Here is a 27,175-nt window from a genome sequence, read left to right on the forward strand (position 1 = left end):
ACCCCCCAGAAAGGCCTGATTTTGTGGAAAAATCAGAACAAAGAACAAAGTGTAAAAATGTGTTGCTACTGGAATAGCAGGAAAGCCACCTTGGTAGACAACCAAACATTCCAGATGCCTGAAGCCAGTGTGCCATGCCACCCACATACCTGCAGCTCCCTGATTCGCAGGTGGCGCAGATACAGAAAGGACAAGTAGGTCCCTCTCATCAGGACAGGATCCCTATCACTGGGCCCAGTCCCACCATCCAAACCCAGCAGTTGTAGGGCCATTGCATAGTTGTACCTTTAGCGGACAGGAAAAATAGAATGAATGCTTTTCACCTCAAAGTGGTTCGGAAAATTCATATACACCAAACTGAAGTCATTTTATTTAACTTAAGGGAGTTTCACCAGTAGCTACTTTTTAAAAATGCATTAGATGAAAAATAATTACTCCATATATATAAATATAAAAAGAAATTTCTCTTAGCAATCGCTCTTGTGAAAAACCCAGTCCTAGGGTGAAACGTTAATTTAGTTGTCTGACCTGCTTTAACAGTCTTGCTTTTATTTCAGCTTCAAATATTTTTGAGTTAACATGTAACCCACCTATTAATCAGTCACTCAATTTTCCCCACCGGGTTTAATCCATTTCCTTGAGTCCGCAATAACATGATTTAATTTTACCCTTTCTCTTTTTTCTGCTTGATAGGCTCATCAGCACGTTGGCAGCAACTTATTTGTGCTAGGTAATTTTCATTTTGTTCCATTGAAAGGTCATCTTCCTTCATATTTTCATTCTATCAAAAAAGTAGCATTAGTTGAATTACATAAACATTTGCAATATCATTAACAAAGTCACAGTTGGGTCACCACAAAATTAAATCCCATGATCCAAGGCATCTTTAGATGAACAAGCAGATGAGCATCTGGATCCATTGCAACGTGTCATATGAAAATCTGGATTTCTAAAATAAATTAGAGGCTACTGTTTTTATTATTATTTAGTCTTTGTTTTACAAAACTATTCACAGCTTTTATTATTTTTTTTTTTTTAAGATTTTGTTTATTTATTTGAGAGTGACAGAGAGAGAGAACGAGTGTTGGGGAGGGGCAGAGGGAGAGAGAGAGAGAGAGAGAGAAGCAGACATCAGGAAGCCTGATGCGGGGCTTGATCCCAGGACCTGGAGATCATGACCCGAGCTGAAGGCAGATGCTTAACCGACTGAGCCACACAGATGGCCCTATTCACAGCTTTTAAATACCACCCTCCCACACACACACCTTTTACATGATTCACTTATGAAAAGTTGATACACACATTTGTAGATGTTTGAAACCTTGAATGTCTCTAATCTAGCCTTGTTCCAGGCTGAGAGAGATCAGTGGATTAAATGCCTCTTTCTACTTTTTAGCTATATGATCTAATTATTTAAAGTCTTGATCCTGTTTTCATACTTATAAAATGGCATAATAATAGAAAATAAATTGCTGTGAGAATTAGCACATAGTGATTGGCACCTCACAGGTGTCCAAAACATGCTAGTTCCCTGCCTGCCCATGGACTGCAGGAGTCAGTCAGCCCTGCAGGATCTATCACAGAATTTGTGGTTTATGTTTATTTCTATGGGCATTTTTCCTGTTGTCAATCAGGATGAGGTCACACACGCAGAGTTCTAGGAAAAACTTGAAGAAGGTGATATTGATGAATGAGCCTGCCCCTCATCCTCTGGCAGCCCCTTTCCTAGCTGCCCTCTTTGCCTGTCCCTGGGCATACACCCCATTCTCATAAGAAACGCTCTTTCATAGTGGTGCCCATACCCACAAAAACACTGAGTGGCAATGAGTTAGCTTGGAACCCCACTCTTTGGGTTACTTATATTCTAATAGTTCTTAGAATTCCCAAAAGTCCTTCTGGCAAAAACTGCTGGTTGTTCCCCAGGATCCATTTTCCTCTCTTCCTATAGTAATTAAATATTTATTGTGGCACATGGCCACCCAGATAGAGATGACATTTCCAAGCCTCTTTTGCAGGTAGGTGTAGATATGTGACTAAGTTCTGGTCAGTGGAATGAAAGTGAAAATGCCATGTGGCAGCTTCTGGGAATTTCCCTGGAGTGGCAGCTTCTCACCCCCATTGTCCATCCTACTGCTTAGGACATGAATGTAACCGCTGGAGCACCATCTCAGACCAGGTGTTGATCTCGGGTACGGAGGCTGCATCTGTTGGAACTCCAGGATAGAAGGAGCATGGGTCCCTGAGGACTCCATGGAACAGAGTCATCACACTAGCTCTGTACTTCCTCCCCCTGGATCTTAATATGAGGGAGAGAGAAAGAAATTCCCATCTCCTTTAATCCTCTGCTATCTTGTGTTTAATTATGACCAATAGCCAAATATAATTTTAACTAATACACTACCAAAGACTCTAAAGATACACTATTGGTCTTGATGACAAGCAGTAGAAAAGAAAATTGGGGGCAGGGATATTAGAAAGAGTGGGTGAGAGAGAAAGTTGTCTAATTGAGTATCGTGAAATGGCTTCCCATTCTGCCTGGGGGTAGAGTTAATTCCTGTTTGTTCTGGGTAAGTGGGCACATCAGTGTATTTCCGTGTAAACATCCCACAACCCTAGGACTGGGAAAGACCCTGGGAGGTGACATGAGGCACTCCTGTTCTTTCATACAGAAATGCAAGATCATCATCCCCAAATTAAGAGAATCTCAGATACTTGTAGAAAATCTGTAGGAAAGCATATACTCTATGAGGGAAGTTGAATCTTGGCAGTTTCTATGTGGCCCAGAATTTTGGGTGAGAGGGGCTCTCCCGAAGACTTCTGCCTCCTAGGTCTCTGGTGCCCTTACGTTGCAGTTCAGCCTTGCCTGGTGTGGCTCCAGAGGGCAGGCTCAGAACCACAGCCTTTCTCTGATGGGATCGTAACTTTTCCAGGTGCTTCTAAAATTACCCAGAATTACAGAGGGAGGAAGAGAAAGTGACATCAAGTTACGGTGAAAGACACTATGAATAGGTATGACTGAGCAAGCCACAGAAGTAGTGCTGGACCCGTAGGCAGCTGGGAAGAAAGGAGGGGGGCACAACCGGGTTGGGTGAGTAGAGGGAGAGAGCCCAGCACCCTCTGGAAAAAGAGAACTAGCCACAGCCCACAAACGTCAGCTGCTTAGCAAACACCCAAAGTGCACGAGGGTCTTCCCCTAAGAGGACTGGACACGGTGCAGGTAAGCAGTGGGGCCGACCAGAAGCCAGAATGTCAACACCACCTGCGTTTGTTCCTTCTTCCTGGGTAGGTAAATCCTTTGACATTTACTCTACCTGTAGCCGGGTCTTTGCCAGCATGGCCTGGCCAGTATTTTGACAGTTTCGAGATCTCCACTGATTGCAAATCTCATTTTCTTCTGGGAAACTGGCAGGGGCAGTGGAGTGGGAGGTGGAGTGGGGGGGGGGGGGGGAATAATCAGAGGGAAACTAAGTCTATAATGTATTTCCCACCTCCTAAATGTCCCCACAGTGTATTTGTATATATCCACAGAATAAAAAGACTAGAAGGATAGAAACCATATGTTAACAATATTATTGTTATATTTGGGTGGTAAAATTACAGCTGATTTTTATTTTCTTCCTTGAGCTTTTCTACATTTCCCAAATTTTGTATGATAAATACATGTCATTATTGTCAACAGAAAATGTTTGTGTTTTAAATGTTCTATTGAATTTGATGAGGGAAACCAGAAAAGAAGTGTTTTCTGTTCCCCTGAACTTCTTGCACATTGGAACTACTGTATACAACAGCACTTTTGTGAGGGCAAACCATGTCCTCATTCTGTCTCTGGAAATGGAGGGGAGCAGTTAACGCTGATCGGGGAAAACAACAGCTGTCCCCTTCTCCTCTCCTCCATGTGGCCAGTGAGAGGAAGCAAAAGAAGAGGCAAAGGATATAGTGTTTTCTGCCACTGCAGCACTCCATAAAGTTAAAGAACAGTGACCAATTTAAACCATATCTTCAGAAATATGATGGTCAATAGTAGCACTTAATGTCTGTACATAAACAGCTATTTTAATAAACAGGTGTTTTCTTGGGGAATGGCATTGGATATGAGTAACTTGATAGAATACAAGTTTGGGAGGTTTGGGAGGATCCACACAGGGCTGGCTGGTCTATTCCTTCTGATTAGGACTATAGTTAAATTATTTTTAAGTTTTTCCAAAAGGATATCCGAAAGAAAAAAAAAATGCAGTCTTTCTGGACCAGAATTCTCTCTTTCTAGTTATAAATTATCTTCAATTAACAATGATAAGAAAATCTGATATTTTTTCTTTACCCCTAAACCCAGATCTTTAAGTGAATCTGGAAAAAGAATTGTATATAAAGGAAAGATAGCCAGCCTTACATGCCAATGGTAAATAAAGGGCCAATTCAAACTGTGATAGAAACATTACAAACATTATCAATGTTCAGACAAACATATTCAATGTTAAAATGTGGGGAAGCAGGTTCTCTCATAAGTTTCTGGTTAGGGGAAAAAATGGTATACCACTTCAGCAGGATCTATGGAAAATTTTGAATGTGCATGTCAGTGACCCAGAAAATCCACTTCTAAATATCTACTCTAAAGAAACACATCTACTCTAAATATCTAAAGGAGGCATGTACAAGAAAGTTCAGTTGGAATGCTTTCTAATGGGGTAAAAAAAAAAATGGCAACAAGTATCCACAGGGAGGTGTCTGTGTGATCTGTAGTATATAATAAAATATAATGCAGGCATTAAAAAGAACAACAGAGACAGATCTCTAAGACATATTGTTGGGTGAAAAAAGCAAGTTAACAAAGATATCCATAGAGTATGACAGATAATTTATATAGAAAACTAAAACACAAAATTATACCAGGACATATGTTTGAATGTAATGTATTGAACATGCTGAAGCAGTAACAGTGTTTACCTCTGAGGAAGTGGAATGGGGACCAGTATTAGAATTCCCATTAGTTAAAGTTAAAGCATTAACTTTTCAGTGATGTTTCAATTTTTCACAAGGAGAAGAGGTTTATGTATTATTTCTGTAGTTTAAAAATTGATTTCTAACAACTTCTTAAGGAGAAAAATGGTAACTTCACAGGGCAAAAACCTAGCAAACACCACTAGCTTAACCACATATTAAGCTTAACATCCCCAGTAATACATCAGGTTGATAGCATCTAGCCCAGATATGATGTAATAAGAAGGGCACTTCACCTCTGGTGTGTCCTTCCTCTAAACCTATAACCCCAGTTATAACCATGAGAAAAACATCAGACAAATTCAAGTTAGGGAATGTTCTACAGGTTGCCTGGCCAGTACTCCCAAAGACTGTCAAGGAAAGCCTGAGAAGCTGGCTCAGACCTGAGGCGCCTGGGAAACATGACAATCAAAGGCACTGTGGTACCCTGGAGCACAAAGAAAAACCAGTGAATTCCAAATATAGTCCAGTTTAGATATCAGTAATGTACCATTGCTGGTTCCTTTGTTGTGACAAAATAATATAAGATGTTAATAATAGGAGAAACCTGACAGGGGATTCCTGGGAATTCTTTGTACTATCTTTGTAACTTTTCTGTAAATCTAAAACTACTCTGAAATAAAACATTTATTTTCTAAAAAAAAAAAAACTCCCTAAAGAAAGGCTACTGGTGAATAGTATTCACTGAAAACTGATCAGAAACTGTCCTGAAGTCGTGCTATATTCTTTCCAAGCTGTCAAAACAGGCAATCCTATGAGGTTTGCTTTCCTTCATGCAGAAGGCCCTTAAGAAAGTTATTTTTCATGGGGTATGGATTGTCCCTTGCCAACTTCAGAATCAGAATGCTGACCAGCATATAGATGCTAAAATTCATACTTGACTGCTACATGCTTGCAAAATAGTCACAGAGCTTTAAAATTCATACCTACATCCTGTGACTCCTCCCATCTGCCACATTTAACTTCATCCTAATCTCCTCTGACTGGTATTCAACATTCAGAATGGCATTCAGATACTGTATAAAGTGCCTCTTGACCAGAGCAGAAATACGTAAGGAGGTCACAAAGTAACGTCCACAGGAAAATGTGAGGGAAAGTAGAAAACCATTGATGGTTGCCTCACGATTTTCTTTCTCAAACGCTGTGCTATTTTCTGTTCCCCACTTGGAAAGCTCTTCTCTAGCATGGCTGACTCCTTCTCATTCATCAAATGTCAGCTCAGATGCCCCCAACTCTGAAAGAGCTTGGTCCATCTATCAGAGGGTGCTCCTCTCGACCCCACTGCCCCCTCTTCCTGTGGTTTTCCTCCTGGCACCCACAAGTTAGAGATGTAGATTAACTCTTTTGTCCACCTGTTTATTGCCTGTTTTGTTCCCTGAGCAGCACAGTTCCTGGCACAAAGGCAGCATCCATGTAATAATCACTGAATGAATGAACGAATGAACAGGAAACTTGCATGACACTAATATGTAGGGTAGGTTGTGTGTGCTATATGTCTCCCCTCAGGCTCCACCTCTGAAATCCATAGGTATTCTCAGTCTCCTTAGGGTCTATTTACCATAAATCAACTTGAAAATAGGTGCTCACATTTTTCTCCTTTTGGTCATTTCCAAGAACAACATTTACAAGTCAGTAAATAGCCAGAGGAAATGGTTGTCTTTTCTTTTCTTTTCTTTTTTTTTTTCCCTCCAATTTAACACTGGGCAACTGCATTCAAAACCGACTTTGGTGAAAGCAGAGGCTGCATTTCATCATACCCTGACTTTCTACCTCATGTGCAAATGGAGGGAAGCAGTAACAGAGAACAGCAGGAAATGTTAGTTCTCTCCACCGTGTAGCTGGGCTCCTTCTTCACATTGTGGCTCTTAGTGTTTTCTGCCTTTCAACAGAAAACTGAGCCATCATCTCCTGCTCTTGCCCTGCACTTTCTGCTTTTCCCTGGTAGCCTCCTTTGTCCCCTAAGTCCCCATGGGCACTGCTACAATTCTGGCCTGCTGGTCCAGCCAGACCCTAGACCATCACTTCTCCATGACTTCAAACACGAAGCTCTTCACCTCTGACTCCTTCTTCCATTGCCTCCTACCTCTCCCTTACTCATATTCACCTCTTTTCACCCTCATCTGGCCCCCCCCCCAGGAATTTAATTGCCCTTATTCTCTCAGTCAAGGAGGAAAACAGACTTGTGGTGGCCCTCAAATGTTAAACCCAGAATCTCAGGTAAAGAGGGTTATATCAGGATCAAGAGCCAGACTGTCCAGGATCTTAGGAGAAGAGGTCTTATTTAGGGATAAGGGCTGACTCTGTCTTTGACCTCCCTTCTTTCCTACTCCCTACCTCCTTCCCCTTAAGGTTGGTTCAAGAAGCGAAAGAACTGGATGTTTTTAAATGTCCCCTTGTGAAATACAAATCAAAACCACAATGAGATACCACCTCACACCAGTCAGAATGGCTAAAATCAACAAGTCAGGAAACGATAGATGTTGGCAAGGATGTGGAGAAAGGAGAACCCTCTTACACTGTTGGCGGGAACGCAAGCTGGTGCAGCCATTCTGGAAAACAGTGTGGAGGTTCCTCAAAATGTTGAAGATAGAACTACCCTATGACCAAGCAATCACACTACTGGGTATTTACCCCAAAGATACAAATGTAGTGATCCGAAGAAGCACCTGCACCCCAATGTTTATAAGAGCAATGTCCACAATAGCCAAACTATGGAAAGAACCCAGATGTCTATCAACAGCTGAATGGATAAAGAAGATGTGGTATATATATACAACACAATATTACACAGCCATCAAAAAATGAAATCTTGCCATTTGCAATGACATGGATGGAACTAGAGGGTATTATGCTAAGTGAAATAAGTCAGTCAAAGAAAGATAATTATACGATCTCACTGATATGTGGAATTTAAGAAACAAAACAGAGGATCATAGGGGAAGAGAGGAAAGAATATTTCCTTTTACAGTTTTACTTTATTCTTTGAAGATGGTTTCCTTTATTAATTCATGAACTTGTTAAACAACAAAATCATTTGGTGCCAAGTCTAGTGAAGAAGACAAATGTTTGAGAGGGAGACAAACCATAAGAGACTCTTAATCACAGGAAACAAACTGAGGGTTGCTGGGGGGAGGGGGGGGTGGAGGGATGGGGTAACTGGGTGATGGGCATTAAGGAGGACATGTGATGTAATGAGCACTGAGTATTATATAAGACTGATGAATCACTGACCTGTACCTCTGAAACCAATAATACATTATCTGTTAATTAATTGAATTTAAATTAAAAAATGTTTTAAAAAAATCCCCGTATTAGTATAAGGTCTTCCTGGTGACATATACCTCATTGTGAAATGGCAATGGATAGGAAAAATGTGGCCATTTTCTCAACTCTGGCAGGATGCTAGCTGAGGAGTGTCACTGGTAGTTGCATGCCTGTCAGGGAATTCAGAGGCCAGGGAGATCCATGCCATGATATGCTGTCTCTGTTCCTGATCTGTTTGGCCAACTCATTTTTTATTAGATTCTCCAGATCCTTATCTAAACAGGCTGAAAAGTTATAGAAGTTTTGGGGTGTGTGTATGTGTGTGTGTGTGTGTGTGTGTGCGTGTGTACACATGCATGTACTTATGTGTTTGCTTCCAGCCAATCTGTAACTCATTTAGGTTTCACTTTCTCCCATACCCAGCCTGGGATGATGGACCATGACAGTGCTTCCTCTCTAGCATTCTACTAAACTTCTTCATACCTTCGACTTTATGTATAATTTCTACAATTATCTTTAGGGGTGAAAATAATAGGATTATTATGCAGATTGGGCTCACTAAAAGTCATGCCCTCTTACTTCAACTGGGCCCTCTAGCTACACGGTCATCCTTATATTCTTTTCTCATTGGTGGCCCTATGGCATTTCCCACAGTAACCCACCTCCTCACATGTTACTTCCATCTTGCATCTCACTAATGCAGCCATCTTCTCCCTCTCCTCTCTCTCTCTTAGACAGCCAGGGCCATGTACAAGTGAGCACATCTTATCCTTTTGTACCTGACAATTCTTATTCACCTCAAGGGAAGTGATGCCACTCTCCCTTTCTCAAAATTACTCCTTCAATTGGTTTCTTCATCCCATCCCCTCCTCTTTGGCCAGGGTCATCTGTTTCTCAAATTTACCCTTTCATATCTTCTATCTCTTCTTCTCCACTGCTCATTCCTCCCAGACCATAAACATATTGAGTCTTTCCATCTTAAATAAACAAAGAAATAAAACTCTTCCCTTAGAGCAACAAACAAACAATAGCAGATTATTCAAAAATGTGATAGTACCATTGTAAAGACAAATATCCAATAGGTTTGTGTAAGAAATTGCCTTTCATTGTCAAACTTCAGGCCTATCTTATGTAGCAGCTATCTAGTTGGTTTCCCTGCCTCCAATTTCTCCCTCTTCCAATCCAACTAACACCTTGCTGCCATATCAATCTTCCTAAAAAATACAACTTTGTATATATCACTTCCCTTATAGGATAAAGCACAAATTCCTTTGTCTGAAATTTATGGACATTCATAACTTTCTCTCTCCTCCCCCTTAAAAAAACTTCTCTTCCCCATATTTCCACATGAATCTTTTACTCCACCAAACTGGCCTTGAACACTCCACACACAGTGTCTCCTCTGCATTGTTGTTCATGCTTCCCTCCTACATAATGTGCTTCCGTCTCCACCACCATTTCCCTGAGCCCCACGATTCCTTCAAACCCAGTTCAATTTCCTCCTCCTTCAAAAGGCCTTTCCCAAAAGAACGAACCCTGGGGGGACCACTTTGCCTCTAAACACTCACAATATTTAACAATTGTCCAGCTTATTGGTGTTTAGCACTAGAGTGTGCAGCTTTGCATTGGTATGTAGTGGTTAAGTATATGTCCCAGCAGCAATATCTTATATTATACCTCTTTATATCCCTCTTTTTAATTAGCATTTGATCTTTTTTATAACAAAAACAAACCTGGCTGGGTAATGAAGCCTTTATGGGGAGGGTCTCTGAAAAACTACCAAAGTAAATGTCTAAGGTCTACACACAGATAGTGAGTTGACCAGAAAGGCATGTTGGTTATTTCTTCCTGTTATACCTGGTAGAGGTTGATGTTGCTATAAATATTCTCCCAGATGTGGTCATAGTTGCACTGATGCAAACCCTGGGAAGCCACGAAAGTTGGATGAGATGGAGCCAGCATGACTGTCTTTGCAGCATGGTCTTGGAGCACTTGCTTTACTCGCTCAGGCCTGGAAATCTCAAGTAGAACAAGAGGAAAAGGAACGGTTCAGTAAAGGGTTATTCCCTTCTTCTCAGCAAGAATTTGGTCATATATACACAAATAAGAAATAAGCCCCAGGTGGGGCTTTATTCAGTTAAAAAATAAAATCAGACTCAAACATCACGATTCCCTTTGGTATGTCCATCCATTCAACATTGTAAGTATTTAAATACACAGAGCAGCTCATTTAAAATTCTGTGACAACCCTCTAAACACAATAGCAGATTGCACCCCCACAAGTGCGGTGGCACCAATAAAAAGATAAACACCCATCATTTTGGGTACAAACTCTGTTTGCTATTAGGAAGCTGCCAGCAGATGGAGGAAGAGGAAACTGGGTAGTATGAGGAAAGCACAGGATTTGTAAGGACACGGGCCTTAGCTTGTATCTCTGCTGGAATCCTGACTTCACCACACAGAGCAGGACAAGTCAATCTAATAAGAACACTAATGATGTCTCTCCCAGGATTGCTGCAAGAATGCCTGGCATGTAATAGGTACTGAATAAATGTTCCTTCTCTTCTGGAGGTAAAGGATCAAATAATAGTCACAGAGTTGAATTTCAACAGCAGCGATACATGTATTATGGTATTTCAGTCATTTTAATATCACAAGGAACTTCAAATATCATTTAGTCCAATCCCTACCAAATCCTAATGGCATTTTTTTGCAGGAGTAGAAAAATTCATCCTAAAATTCATATGAAATCTCAAAGGACACCAAATAACCAATGTAATTTTGAAAAAGAAGAACAAAATTGGAGAACTCACATTTTCTGCTTTCAAACCATATTACAAAGCTACAGTAATCAAAATGGTGTGGTACTGGAATAAATTGGGCATATAGACCACAGAATAGAATAGAGAGCCTAGAAATAAATGCTCAAGTATATGGTCAAATGATCTTAGACAAGAATATTAATACCATTCAACAGAGAAGGGACAGTCTCTTCAACAAATGATTCTAGGAAAACAGGATATCCATGTGCAAAATAATGAAGTTAAATCTTTATCATCCACCATATACAATAAATTAACTCATAATGGATTAAAGATCTAAACATAAGACCTAAAACTACAAAAATCTTAGATAAAAACAGGGGAAAATCTTCATAACAATGAATTTGGCAATGATTTCTTGGATATGACACCAAATGCACAGGCAAAAAAAAAGCAAAAATAGACAAATGTGACCATATAAAACTTTAAAACTTCTGTACATCAAAGTATACAATTAACAGAGTGAAAAGGCAGCTTATAGAATGAGGGAATATATTTGCAAATTATATATCTGATAAGGGGTTAATACCCAGAATATATAAAGAACTCCTACAGCTCAACAACAACAATAAAAATCAAATAACCCAATTAAAAAATGGTCAAAGGACTTCTATAGACATTTTTCCAAATATGATATACAAATGGCTGATAACCATATGAAAAGATTCTCAAAATCACTAATCATCAGAGAAATGCAAAGCAAAAACAAAATGAGATTATCTCCTCATCCATTAGGATGGCTAATAACAAGAAGAAGGAGGAGGAGGGGGAGGAGGAGGAAGGAAGGAAGGAAAGAAGGAAGGAAGGAAGGAGGGAAGGAAGGAAATAGCAAGTGCTGGTGAGAATGCAGGGAAATCGGAACCCTTGCTCACTGTTGGTAGTATTGCCAAATGCTGCAACTGCTATGGAAAATAGTATGGAGATTCCTCAAAAAATTAAAAACAGAATTACCTTATGATCTAGCAATTCTACTTCTGGGTTTATATCCAAAAGATTTTTAAGCAGGATTTCAAAAAAGTATTTACATATCCATGTTCATAGCAGCATTATTCACAACCGCCATGAAGTGGAAGAAACCCAAATGTCCATCAACAAGTAAATAGATTTTTTAAAAACGTGGTGGATATACACAAGGGAATATTATTCAGCCTTAAAAAGGAAGGAAATTCTGATATATCCTACAACACGGGTGAACCTGGGTGGGTAAAATAAGCCAGTCATAAAATGACAAATACTGTCTGATTTCACCAATAGGTGGTACCTAGAGTAGTCAAACTCATAGAGACAGAAATTAGAATGGTGGTCGCCAGGGACTAGGGGGAGGGAAGAATGAGGAGTTATTGTTTAATGGGTAAACAGTTTCAGTTTGCCGGATAAAGAATTCTGGAGATGGATGGTGGTGATGATTACCCAACAATATGGATGTACTTAATGCCACTGAACTATACACTTAAAAATAGTTAAAATAGTAAATTTGATGTTATGTGTATTTTACCACCATTTAAGAAAAGAGGGGGAAAATAATATAAAGAGGTCCCATGTACTCTTCACTCCATTTCCCCCAATGTTAACATCTTGCAAAACCATACTACAGTATCACAACCTGGATATTGACTTTGATATAGTCAACTTATAGAAAAGATCCATCACCGCAAAGATCCCTTATGTTGTTGTTCTTTTATAGCCATACTCCTTTCCCTTCCTCACCAGTCTCCCCTTAACCCTTACAATTCACGAATCTGTCCTCATTTCTCTACTTAGTCATTTCAAGAGCATTGTATAAATGAACTCCTACAGTCTTTATGGGACTGACTCTTTTTCACTCATAGAGTTCTCTGGATATTCATCCAGGCTCTTGGGTATATCACTAGTTTGTTCTTTTTTTTACAGGTGACTGGTATTCTATGGTACGGGATGTACCATGATTAGTTTACTTGCCCCCTGAAATACATCTGTGTTGTTTCCATTTTTGGCTATTATGAATAAAGCTGGTAAAATGTTCATGAAAAAAAAATGGGGAGAGGAGATCTGGTCACATGCTACCACATGGATAGATCTTGAGGACATTGTCCTAAGTGAAATAAGCCAGTCATAAAAAGACTAATACTGTATGAGTCCACTTATATGAGGTAGGTAAAGGTAGTCAAATTCAGAAACAGAAAGTAGAATGGTGGTTTCTAGGGGCTGTGGGGAGGAGGAAGTAGGGAATTGTTGTTTAATAGGTACAGAGTTTCAGTTTGGCAAGATGAGAAAGTTCCAGTAGATTGGTTTCACAACAGTGTGAATATACTGAACACCACTAAACTGTGCACTTAAAATGATTAAGATGAGAAATTTTATCCCATGTGCTTTTTACCACAGTAAAAATAAGATAATTTCATCCAGTATTTTTATTTCACAGATGAGGAAACAAACTCAAGGAGATTGTGCGATTAGATCAATATCACACAGAGACTTAGTGCCAAAGCTGGAAAAATTGTTACTTTCTATTGAAAATTAACAGTATTATAAAATTTTGGCAATTAGATTAGAAAGTTCCAAAAAAGTCTTCATAGAGAATCCGTGGCTAACATTTCTTAAAAAGGAAAGAAAATTCAATTTTCTAAGAATGATTTTAGCAAGAATTTTATCTACAAGGGAAGATGGCAATTTTCTTACCTTCAAAAACTTTGCTTGGAGTTGCATTAATACATCTATTCTTCTCCGTTCTTTTAGTTTGGTCAACATCTTCTTTTGCCAAGGATCACATTTTGGCTTAATCTAGTGGACAAACATGTTCATACAAAGTTACAACATAACAAAATAGTTCTCAATAAAAGTTGCAAGCAAAGAGATTCAAGGACCTTCTGAAATGGGATTTAGCCTTAGTGCTAGAAAGTTTGTTAGAGCATGTGAAGTCTTGGAAAGGGTCTTCATGGGTCCATGGATCCATGGAGGGAGATGGCAGGGCAGTTCCTGTTGGTGCCTGGCCTATGAGATGCATTAGCTTCATCTGTGATGACACAGCACCATCCATGAGCAGGAGGGACCCTAAATCCATCAGCGTAGGACACCACACTTGACTTATAGGGCAAGAGAAGTTCTCCTTCAAAGACTCCACATGTAAAATTTTACCTTACCCGTTAACAGGGCATATTTCAAAATTTAGTTCTAAGCTCTGAATACATCAGTATACTTATAACTTTCAAACTTATATCTAGCTCTAAGCTCCAGTATGTGATATCCAACTATCTCCTTGATATCTATAGGTGGAAGGCAAATGTAAAAATCTAGAACAGAAAGTCTGGCTTTCCCTACACCAATCACCTATTTGCTCAAGCCCCGTTACTTAGGAGTAATCTTTGATTTCTCTCCTTTCCTTCCATTCATCTTTATCACGTAAGACTTTTCTTTCCTACACAATATAGCTGATCCTCATTATTCATGGATTTTGTATTTGCAAATTTTTCTCACTAAAATTTATTTGTAACCCCAAAATCAATCCTGGCAGATCTATTCTGGTTATTCATGGGTATGCAAAAAATGGTGAAAAATTTGAATCACCCAACTCCACATTCCCAGCTGAGGTCATACAAGGCAACATTCAACCTTCTTTTTCAGCTCTCATTCTATAAACAAGTGTCCTTTTTGTGGTCTAGTTAGTGATATATTTCTATATTTTTGTGTTTTTTGTTGGTGGTTTCAATGTTTAAAGTGGCCCCTAAGTGTAGTGCTGAAGTGTTGCCTAGTGTTCCTAAGCACAGGAAGACTGTGATATGTCTTATGGAAGAAATATTTATGTTTGATAAGCTTTGGGCATGAGTTATAGTGGTATTGGCCATAAGATCAATGTTAATGAATCAAAAACCTGTATTAAAGTATATTTAAACAGAAATACACATAAAGCAAGGTTATGTATCCATCAGTTGATGAACCTAACCTTGTATTTCCCCTAGGAGAGATGGCTTAGTATTTGTTAATTCAATGTTTGTGGCAACTTTATAGAAGAGCTGCCCCAAACAATGAGGATCAACTATACTTACCACTACCCAAAATCACCTTGTTTAATATGCTTACTTGCGCATTGTTTGTGAATTGCGTATCTCCAGAACCAAGGGTCATTCCTGACACATAGTATATACTCAGTGAATAGTTTTTGACTCAAAAGCTGGATTTATACAACGCAATTATACCCTTGAGTGTTATTCTTGGTTCTAGCCAAGTAGCCAAGATCACTAACGAGAAGAATGGAGTTCTGACCCAACAGAGAGTACAGGAGGATGGGGACTTTCCAGAGAAGGCAGGTCAACATGGCTAACTTCAACGTAGACCCAAGGCAGGAAGGAGCTGCGGGAACCTGGTGTACAAGGCCAGGCACCTACCCTTGGTCCCAGGGGACAGTGTGCTTAGGGCGTTGAAGAGGGGACAATAGGAACGTGACAGACCTGGTGCTGCCAGGTTGCCTGGCCTGCTTGGAGGATACTTTGTGACAGGTGACTGTCACCACAGGTCTCCTTACCTTTATAAAGGAAGTCCAGTTAGCTCTCTTTTTCAAGGCCATACCAGGTCCTGCCAAACCCAAATTCTCCACTTTAGCTATCTCTGCATTATAATCTGGAAATGTTTGCATTCTCTGTTGCTCCATGAAGATGCTTTGAAATTTTAGGGAAACCTAAATAGGATTAAGAAGAGAGTATGGAACCCAGAAAAAGTCTCAGATTGTAGGCCATTTCAAAAACAGCAATTGATTGCCTTTAAGACAGTCTTGAAGTTAAACTAATTCATAAAACATAACTCTGACAGTAACAGGCGTTGAATGTATACAGCTGTGAGGCACGTGTATGCAGTCAGCTCATTACCACAGTTGTGTGTGTATGTTACTTGTTCTGAATATCTGCTCCAAAGATTGGAAATTATGTAATATATTTATTTATATGTGTTTTGAGATGGACCCTAAATGGGAAGCAAAGTTGTCCACCATTAGAAATACATTCACTTTTTCTGGCCACCTGGTAAACTTGAAAATCTAAAGGTTAGGGCGCCTGGGTGGCTCAGTTGGTTAAGCGACTGCCTTCGGCTCAGGTCATGGTCCTGGAGTCCCGGGATCGAGTCCCACATCAGGCTCCCTGCTCGGCGGGGAGTCTGCTTCTCCCTCTGACCCTCCTCCCTCTCATGCTCTCTGTCTCTCGTTCTCTCTCTCTCAAATAAATAAATAAAATCTTTAAAAAAAAAAAAAAAAAAAGAAAATCTAAAGGTCAGATAAATCCTTGTTCCAGAATTCTAACCAGGATGTTGCTAGAGAGAAGGTTCCAAATGCTGGGACCTGTTAAAACTCTTTAAGGTACTTCAGCCAATTCCTTCACCTCTCATTTTCTGACTGAGGCTAATAGTGTTTTCTGTGACATAAATTTTCTCCTGCCAAAATGTAGAACACTTCTTCCTTCCTTCTCTAGAGTGGGCCCAGGCTTATTGAGCCTGTGATAGCACCTTCCTCATTGCACTGGCCACACTACATCATGATTTCCCCACTACCTGGTGAACTTCTTGAGGGCACAGACTATGAATCTCAAGAACCAACCACATGGTGATGGTTGCACAACAATGTGTTTGTAATTAATTCCACTAAACTGTGCATTTATGAATGGTTAAAATGGTCAGTCTTATATATATTTTATTACACATACACACACACATGCACAGAGATCCTACCACGGTGCTGGCACATACTAGGGCCTTAACAAAGGTTTCTGGAATGAGAGAGCAAGTTTAATGAGTCACAGAGCTAAAGATTCTTCCAGTTAATGCTGGTACCTTGTGGGCTGTGCTATCCAATGTTCTTGCCCCTAGCCACATGTGGCTGTTTAACATTTAAATGTGAATCATTAAAATTAAATAAAATTTAAAATTTAGTTCTTCAGTTACACTGCCCACATTTCAAATGCTCAATAGCTGCATGGTTAACATACTGAACCGTGCAGATTCAGATCATGTCCATCAATGCAGGAAGATCGGACAGTGCTAGCCTAGGGCTAGGGTGGTCAAGTTTTTCTTAAAGGGCCAGATAGTAAATATTTTAGCCTTTGCAGACCATACATAGGTCTCTGTTGCAACTACTCAACTCTGCAGTTGTGGTATGAAAGCAGTCAAAGATAATATGTAAATGAATGGGTATGGGTGAATTCCAATAAAACTTTATTTTAAAAAACAAAACAAAACAGGTGGTGGACTACAGGTTATACTTTGCTTATCCTGCTCTAAGGAATTAGAGAACCAGAATAAATAGTACCCAAATATAAGAACTCTTCCTACACATTGAAACAAACAAACAAACAAACAAACTGTGCACAAGCATTGCACATAATAGTATTATAAGAAAGTCAGAAGTGGAAACTATCACTATATAAGGAAACAAGCTATTCTTTGGGGAGAAGTTTGCTCAACAGCCTCATGTTTTTTTGTTATCATTGACGATAGTCTACTGTGTTATAATTTATTTGTATTTATTTTGACTCTTTTAAAACACCATCGTATTCCAATTCCAGTTTTCATCTATCATAACACTTGCTGATAATGAGGGTAAGGATACTCGCATAGAAGCGCTGTGTTGTAGAGGCGCCTGGGTGGCTAGTGCCTACAGCATCTGACTCTTGGTTTCAGCTCAGGTCATGATCTCATGGTCATGAGATTGAGCCTCTGTTGGGCTCTGCACTCATCTCAGAGTCTTTTTCAGATTCTCTCTCCCTCTTCCTCCTGCTCACACTTGTTTGCTCTCTCAAATAAACAAATAAAATCTTAAAAAAAAAAAAAAGCGCTCTTCTGTAGATAGTGCTGCTGGAGATAATGAAAAGAAAGGCAAGAGCTAAAACATCATCACCTTCAAAGAAACTGGAGGACATGTGATACCACCGGTTTCAGGGAGTGTAAAGAGCCTGTGTTACATACAGAAATAATCCTAGTAAAATCATGTGGAATAAGCACACATGGAAGTGAAACCTGAATGTCAAGGCAAGTGGTGATAGAGAAGACAGTGGCTCCTTCTTACACAAAGAGCATTCAAAAACATTCAGATTTGATTTTTGCCTGTTTGGCTAAATCAGTTTACTACTTTTACCTAGCAAATATATATACTTGCAAATATTATATACCCAGAGCTAGAGAAATATCTTTATTGTGGATGTTTTGGCTGAAAACTTTATATTATAAACTTGAAACTGTCTATACATAATCCTATTTTTCCCTTTGAAATAAGTTTTAACATGGCTTTTTTTTTTTTTTTTTAAAGATTTTACTTATTCATTTGAGACACAGAGATACAGAGAGAGAGAGCATGAGCAGGGGGAGAGGCAGAAGGAGAGGGAGAAGCAGGTTCCCCGCTGAGCCAGGAGCCCGAGGTGGGGCTTGATCCCAGGACCCTGGGATCATGACCTGAGCCGAAGGCAGACGCTTAACCATCTGAGCCACCCAGGCGCCCCTTAACATGGCTTTTGTTAATATGAGGCTTTTTTAAAGGAAGTGCAACACTGTGTTACAGCAGAGCAGACTGCATGACTTGAAAAATCACTATGCAATATAAACTGTATTGAATATATAAAGCATTTTGCCAATAGGAGAGCTATTACAACACATTGTGAGAATCAAAGGGCTCGAAACTCTAGACAACTCCATTATGCAACTCTGCCAAATCTTGGCTACATTTACATCATCTACTATGGACTCTAACCTACTTTTTTCTTTAAATTCTGCAGAAAAATCAATCCTGCAATCCCTCTGCGTTGTATACTCAAGGGTCCCAGTTCTCTTAACAGAGGGGAGGTTCAACTGCCAATCTAAATCTCACCTATTACTATTATATTTTATCACTCTAGAAACAATTGTGGCAGGAGAGATATCCAACTTTGTGGCAAATAGTAGTGTTTTCTTTCATGAACACCTATCTTTGTATAAGAAAGTGTCCATCAAGTACCAAGTTAAAAAGTTCCATTTCCTGAGCAGGATCTCTCAGCTCTTCCACGTCATAGGGGATATTGAAATGGGAGAGCAGGAGCCCCAGCTGAGGTGTCAGTTCTTCTCTTTCAGTCGTGTGTTGGGGCAGGAAAAAAACAGCTTCTGTTCTTGTCAGCCCTAAAACAATCCAAAATCAAGAGCATGAAGACCAATAAACACTAGTCAGGGAGAGAAAATGGAGTGTCCTTTGAGATGAAATTGAGGCAGGATCTCCTCTGCTGACAGGGCCATTCTGCTTTGTCCAACCTTCTCTGCTATAATTTACAGATTGCACCACACTGGGCCACACCTATCTGACAAACATTTGGTGCTGGATTTCTGGGGGAGGGAGCAAAACCACTCACCTTCACAGGGCCTATAGGAGAAACACAACAGACCCTTTGAAGAATGACTTAGTGGGAGGAGAACTACCCATAGTCCTTTGTGGTAAACTAAGAGCATGATTTATAAATTAAACAACAAATTAGAAGAAGGTGAGAGCCTTTATCTCCTTTTGCCTGGCTCACTTCTGTTCATTTTTAAGGACCCAATTTGGACTCCCTTCCTTTGAGATGCCTTCCCTGATTCCCCACAACTAGGTTGGCTGTCTCTTCAGGTGCTTCTGTGTCACTCTGTACATATCCTAAGCAAATATGTCACTCAGAGTAGAAATCTAATTAGGTTTCTTAGTCATCTATAACACAAGATAAGGACAGGAAGATCATTAAATTGATTCAGATAAGGAAATTATTTTTCAAATATGTAACACTCAAACTGAAAGAGATCTTAGATATCACTTAATCTGCAAGGTTTATTTTGGAGATGAATAAATTGAAGCCCAACAAGATGAAATGACCTAAACATGCAGGCCCACAGTGAAGCCCTGACAGAAACACATCTAGAACCCAGTACTCCCAACTTCAAGTTCATTGCTTCTTTTCCTCTCTCTTTATTTGCCAGTTATAAGGATGGAGATAATAATGGCTAAGAAAAGTGCATATTTTTTTCATCAGAAAGTATTAAATATTTGTTTATTTTTTTTTGAAAAAATTTTTTTAAAGATTTTTTATTTATTTATTTGACAGAGAGAGACACAGCGAGAGAGGGAACACAAGCAGGGGGAGCGGGAGGGGGAGAAGCAGGCTTCCCGCTGAGCAGGGAGCCCGATGCGGGGCTCGATCCCAGAACCCTGGGATCATGGCCTGAGCCGAAGGCAGACGATTAACGACTGAGCCACCCAGGCGCCCCTAAATATTTGTTTATTAAGAAGATATAACTTCTTGGTATATAGAAAAATTTCAAGCAAGATCAAGTGACAAAATAACACATGTGCAAAGCCACAATCTTCTTTCTCCACATTACCTTAGGGGAAAGAAGACTAATTTCTTACCTGAAATGCTGGTATCCACCGAGCCTGGAGATGCAGAACCCTGGTTGTTAGGGTTCATGTCATTGACACAGACCTTTTCATTCTCCTGACCAGCCTCAGGGACTTCATCAACAGCTACACTCAGCACTTTGGAGATGGGCAAGTACTGGAGGGACTACAGAAAAGCATCACCAAGAGGCCAAATGTCAACTCTACTCTCACAGAAGCTTCTAGACTTAGGTTCAGGGGCAGCCCTTTGCTTTGATAAAGGAACCTGATAGTTGGGCCTGATAGTAAACTGCTCAAACATGGGGTGCTAAATCTAGATCTGAGACACCTGTTGCAGTCACCAATGTTAAGCAACCTTAACCTCCAAGTGGGTCTACACTGATCAAGCATCCCTAATGGACAAGACACTGTGTGAGGTGCTAGGGATACCAAGAAGAATTAAGCCATGGACCAACCTCAAAGAGTTTACAGTTTAGTGGGGAACGGAGACTTATGAGCAGAGTGTTATTATACCACGTGACTGGGGAGAGAGGATTCAGAGGTAGACACCATAGTGACTGACTGGGGAAGGGGTGAAGTTAGGATGATGGTCAAGTTTCTGGTTTGGGTAACTTCGTGGATGGTGGTATCACTGAGATAAGCCATAGAGGAGTAGGAAAAGATTTAGGTGGCAAAATAATAATCTTTCTAAAATGAAAATAGGATCACATCACTCATTTCTGATGCCTCTGGCCTGGGTTAGGGCTTCTCTTCTGTGACTCTCTTTACTCTGTGCTTATACTTATTCTATTCTTTCTTACCACATTGTATTTCCATTAACTATTTGCTTGCCCATTTTCCTACCAACCTGGGACCCAGTTACTTTTCAGCAAAGACCGTATTTTTGCTTCATGGCCCTGGACATTTACCTGGCATATATTAGACCCTCATTAGATATTGCTGAACAAAAAAGTGGATCTAAATTGGACTTCATAAATTCTCAACAAGATGATGAAAACAAGAACTTGCAGAGTGAATATGAAATAATACAACAGAGACATCTTTGAGAAAACTAGATTAATGGAGTGGTTTCATTAGAGCAAGATTTCAAAAGAAAAAGTTTTCAAAGGTTTCAAAGAAAAAAGCTAGTGGCTCATTATTTTCCTGTCATTTGTAGGGTAAGTAGAATACAGAAACAGTGACAATCCAAAAGTAGGTGACAGGTATGAAAAAACAATGCTGACCATCATGGGAGGGTACCACACCATCACATAATTATGTTTCACACACCTGTAAGTAGTGGTGAATAGTCCTGAGTGAGTGTAGGTGACACACAAACCACTTTGTGTAAATAGTCAGGTCTTCCTGTGTCACTAAGTTAGAAGGATTGTTTTTTCCCATTAGGAAGTTTTCCCGTGCAACAGACAATCTTTCAGCTCTCTGAACGGCATCATTATACTCCTGCATAATGTAGGCAACTTGTTTCTAAGAGTAATGCAGAGACAGAACATGGTTATTTGCAAGCCTTATTCTCGTGTCCTTTGCTTCCAAGCGTAGGGTAATGCTGTTTGGGGGCCAAATAAGAGGCTCTTGGAATATCAAAGTACTTTCACATTCTGAATTTGACTGACAATAGCAGCAGTTACATTCTTAGGAGAAAGAGACTTCAGCAAAGAGTCAGTGCATACAGATGTTTGGTAACTGAAGGTGGCTTCTTAGCTTTTTATCTATAGCAGAGGAAGCCAAATCCATGAAGAAAAATGCATTTTCTATCATACAAAGTTTCCTTCAAATCTCATCCTTAAAAATAGGTGCCATTATCTTCTGCCACAGGCAAAAGAGGCAAATGGGTGCTTCCATTAGTTCCTTTCCCATCTTTAGCCATGACTTAAAAAAACGGACAAGATACATTGTTGGTAATAATGTAAACTGGTACAGCCATTATGGAAAACAGTATGGAGATTCCTCAAAAAATTAAAAATAGGAATACCATATAATCTAGCAATCCCACTTCTTGGTACATATCTGAAGAAAACAAAATCAGTATATCAAAGAGGTATCTGTATTCCCATGTCCACTGCAACATTATCCCCAGTAGCCAAGATATGGAAACAACCTAAGAGTCTGTTTATGGATGAATGGATTAAGAACATGTGGCATATATATATATATATATACATATATATTTATAATTGAATATATGAATATGAATATTATTCAGTTATGAGGAATAAAGAAAGAAGGAAAGAAGGAAATCCTAACACTTGTGACATTAAGAATGGACCTGGAGGACATTATACTAAGTGAAATAAGCGAGACAGAGAAAGATAAATACTGTATGATTACATGACAAATTAAAAAAATGTTAAACTCATAGACGCAGAGAGTAAAACAGTGGTTACCAGGAGCTAGAGAGTGGGGAAATATTGGTCAAAAGGATACAAATTTGTAGTTATGTAGGATGAGTAAGTCTAGAGATCTAATGTACAGGTATGATGACTATACTTAATAATATGTCTTGATAGGCTTGTTGACCATTTTGTTTCTTAACAAAAAAAGAGCCCAAAGGTTCTGTTCCTAGGCTTCCTACCTTGTAAAGAGGATAAAGTTGCTCCATAATCTTACTGTGCTGGCAAAACCTCTTCCATCTAAGCATGTGTGAATATTTACTCTGGGCCAGCTGGGTAATTCTCTCTGTATAATACTTTAACAGAAACAACAATAAAAATTAACACTTAGAATACAATTATAGTAGAAAGACTGAATTAAGACGTAAGAACACTAACAATAGGAAAATCAGTCTCTGGTTGTTTCAGAAAGATAGATTTTTCTACATGAAGATCATAAAATTAAGAAACCTGGCTCAAGATACCATTAAATTTTAAATAAAGCAAGTATGTATTTCTAAATCTATATGATCTGTTGCCAATCTAACAGATTATAGTTTCATTATCAATTAGTGAACAATTAACAGTGATATAAAAGCCTATACAATTGTCTAAGGCTAAGCTCAAAATTTCTTAAAAACTGAAGTTATGAGACTAAAAAATACAAAGCACATTACAGGTAAGATTATAGCTTTTAATCTTAGACCAGAAATTTCATTTAGATTTAAAAATAGTTAAATAAACCAACCATTTAGATGTTTTATTTCCAATAATAAATATAATAATGGCTATGATGGAATAAGTAGGACCAGACTCATCCTTCCATCATACACCACTAGAAAACAGGACAAAATAAACAAGACAACTATTTTCTGACCAAGACAACACACAGTGCAGGACTGTGGTCCTTGAGAGAAAGGAAACAAATGAAATGAGCCCTACAATCACCTTGGTTTTCTGCCTGAAATAGGCAGTTTCTGAACCAGGGAGTAAGAAAGGGAATCCCAAGCAGAGCACAATGGTCTCCCTGGGTTAAGGAGAAAGAAATTGATGCCTAGGAGGCTGAGTCAGCTGGAGTCTGCAGGGCACAGGACTGGAAAGGAGGAGAGTATACAGAGAAAGGAGGAGAGTATACAGAGAAAGGAGGAGAGTATACAGAGAAAGGAGGAGAGTATACAGAGAAAGGGCTACAGAAATCTGCGCAGAGCTCTCAAACTCAGCACTATTGACATCTGGGACTGGACAATTCTTTGTGGTGGGGGCTGTCCTGTGCATAGTTGGATGTTTAGCAGCATCCCTGGCCTCTTCCCACTATATGCCAGTAGCAATCCACTCCCAAATTGTGACAACCCAAAATGTCTCCAGACTTCGCCAAATGTCCACCATCTCCAGTCTCCCCTTCTCTCCCCTGAGAATCACTGATACACACAAAAGAATGAAGAGTGCTAGAATGATAGGGAAAGAGAATCTTGGATGAAGATAATGACAAAACTTTAACTTGCAAATAGAATCTCAATGTCTTTTATTTCTTTGTGATTCATTTATTCATTCATTGCTAACTAGTTGCTAATGAACTAATTTGTATGCATAATGAGGATATAACTTCTAACAAAAGAACAAAGAATTTTAAAAATCAAAACAATACATGCCTATTATAAGAAATTTAGAAAATATATAAAAGTAAAAAAAGGAAATTCGTTGTTCTGCCATCCAAAGACAGTGATTGCTAACATTTTGATCAATGTCCATCAAGTGGTTTTTCTATATATTTTTTCTATATATATTATGTGACCATTATTATGACACACACAGACATGTTAGTTTTTGTTCACTAACATTACATAAAAACAATAATTCCTTATGCTAAAAAATGTTTATTGGCAGAACAATATTCTATCAAGTCTCATACTGTTTTTCCTAACTCTTTCCCCTAGCGTTAGATATGTAGGCACTTCTGATTTTTTCACTTTTATGATAATGCTGCAATAATAATCCTTATAGAAAACATTTTCTACCACATTTTGAGTTATTTTATAAAAAGATATTTCCATAAATATCTTCCCTAGCTAAGCCAACATTGAGGACTGAGACTTTCTTAGTATTGTATTGCCTCATAATACCAGCACAGGGAGTAATTGATAGAAAATCAATTGATTAGTGACTATAACTAAACCGAACTGAACTATGACATGGGTCTCTGACAAAGAACAGAATTTACACTAATCAAGTTCTGCAAACTACAAGGTAGAGAAAATCCTACCCTAGCCAGAGGTATACCAGAAAGCCAACTTTGTTTATACATTTCTATTAATTTCCAGATCTGTTTTTCAGGTTGCAACATGACTTACCTGCAACAGAAGCAAAGGTAAATTTTCAGGAGTGTACTCTCTTCTTAGGCAGCTCTCTAGCTCCCTCTGCATGACATCTGCTTGAACAACAAGGGACTTTGACTCAGCCACCTGAACCCAGGGCAACAGAGCAGGCAAACAAAAAGAAGTAAGGAAGTAAAATTATCATTGTTTATGACAGCAAATGACATACAACACATTATACTGTTATACCTCAGTTACAATATAACAAATTTTAATATCACAAATCAAGAAACTGTAAAATTTTAAAATATCACAAAAAGTAAGTATCTCCAAAGAAGTAGTGGCCTGCTCTGATCTAGTAGTGAGTATTGGGCTGTTTTGTTCTCATAACACTGTCAATAACATCAGCTGGTTGTTTGCAAAAATAAAGTTTTCCTGCTAAATGTTTCCAAAAAGTTAGGAAAATCCAACATATTGTTGTATTACAATACAGTTGTGTATTACAATTACACACTCCTACTCACCTGTAAAGTTTTCTTTAGAGCCAGTTCCCTTTCTCTTCTAAAGTAAGAAATGTCCTTTGGTATTCGAACAGAGCTGTAGAAAGATTTATGCAATAGACGCTGTAATTATAGAAACTGTCATAAACGAAATTACAGACAGGCCCTGATTAATCTGTAACTCTTCACAACTGCTAATTTCTAAATAACTATGTCATATTAGGGTGGATTATTGAGAGCATGTAAAGATCACATGCTTCTGTCATAGTCTGAATCTCTCTTGTGTATACCTCATGTTTGCTAACCTTTTCCCTGGGCCAATTTTCTTCTTCACCCCAAACAGGGTCTTTCCTACTACCCATGATTTACCTCTCTGGTTTCAATTCCAGAATACAGGAAGAGGCAAAGTGGTGGAGATTTTTCTTTCCCCCACCTGTATTTCCTCCAGTAACCTCAGCTCTAACAAGTGCTCATCAGACATCTCTCACCCTACATAAAACTAGACTCTTATAATTTAAACAGAATGTTTTTATTTCTGTGTTCTTGCTGATTTATCAAACATGAAATACTTTGGGAATTTTTTTTAACCGAATTCTATCATCCGAGCCTAGTCACAAAGGAGTTGTTTGCACGATGGGCTCTGACGTGAGAAGGCACAAGCAGCACTGCTGTGGGGCCCAGGAATGGTGTGGGATCCTGTGGCAGGAAGAAGGGAGCTCTCCCCATTTGGGGTAAGACACACACAGCAAGGCTTGGCAGCTCTGGGAACATCAGGGGACAGCACCCCTGATGTAGACATCACTTCCTTAAGTGAAACCTTGCAAACACTGGCAAGGAAACCACAGCAGGTAGCTGTGAAACACATGTAAGAAACCACCTAGAGACTTGAGAGGGATGGTAGGCAGCGGAATTTAGGTTAATATTGTTCATATGACCCTATTAGTCCCCGTGGGTAAGTTTTAAGGAAAGATTAAAATAGACTGTTAGTTTGTACACTTGTCAGCTCTTCCCCTCACTGGGGACAGTGGTCCTGTGAAAAGACCAGTCAGGAGGTCCCTCAGCCACATGACTCGAAGCAACTCATTGAGCCATTTGTGTTGAATTCCCAAATGAAGTTGGAGATAATGCCTCCCTTATCTCCTCACACCTTGGCTTTGATTAAAAAAAAAAAAATTGAGGCAAGCTCTGAAAGGGCCTTAAGAGTAAATGCATTACTAAATCAAAGCTATAATTTCTGTGATTCCTGGGTACCTGAATCCTGGCTGCAGCCTCATGGAGGTCAAGAATCAGTAACCAACTAGAAAGGGAACAGGCAGTCAGGGAAACAGAGGAAGCTCATCCCTTTCCTGCCCTCTTGTCTTTGAATTTCTTTGGCATGCTAGAAGATTGGGCAGTGTCCTGGGCTTAGCTGCTGAACCTTCCCTTACTCAAATCATGTTTTTCATCTCAGTTAGTCTCAAAGTGTCTATGAATGAGATTGGTGGTGAGTATGTCAACCCACAAAAAAGAGATTCACCTATTTGTTCATCAAGTATTGTTTATTCAACATACATTCATTCATTTATTCATTCAGCAA

The 27,175-nt window shown here is 39.3% G+C and overlaps 1 protein-coding gene across 1 annotated transcript in view; it reads right to left on the reverse strand.

Moving 5' to 3' along the window:
• The window catches only part of LOC116634725, a 75,991-nt gene that overhangs the window by 46,773 nt on the left and 2,043 nt on the right, over positions 1-27,175 (reverse strand). Inside the window, exons 3-13 of the mRNA XM_032408267.1 lie at positions 25,624-25,696; positions 25,136-25,246; positions 22,991-23,104; positions 21,691-21,885; positions 20,434-20,587; positions 19,024-19,181; positions 15,580-15,732; positions 13,740-13,841; positions 10,117-10,278; positions 669-781; positions 150-285 (exon numbers count right to left, since the gene is read on the reverse strand). Coding sequence (XP_032264158.1) covers positions 150-285; positions 669-781; positions 10,117-10,278; positions 13,740-13,841; positions 15,580-15,732; positions 19,024-19,181; positions 20,434-20,587; positions 21,691-21,885; positions 22,991-23,104; positions 25,136-25,246; positions 25,624-25,696 — 1,471 coding nt within the window. The remainder of the gene's footprint in view (positions 1-149; positions 286-668; positions 782-10,116; positions 10,279-13,739; positions 13,842-15,579; positions 15,733-19,023; positions 19,182-20,433; positions 20,588-21,690; positions 21,886-22,990; positions 23,105-25,135; positions 25,247-25,623; positions 25,697-27,175) is intronic.

The sequence above is a fragment of the Phoca vitulina genome, unplaced genomic scaffold (genome assembly GCF_004348235.1).
Source record: "Phoca vitulina isolate PV1807 unplaced genomic scaffold, GSC_HSeal_1.0 scaffold9, whole genome shotgun sequence".
NCBI lineage: Eukaryota > Metazoa > Chordata > Mammalia > Carnivora > Phocidae > Phoca > Phoca vitulina.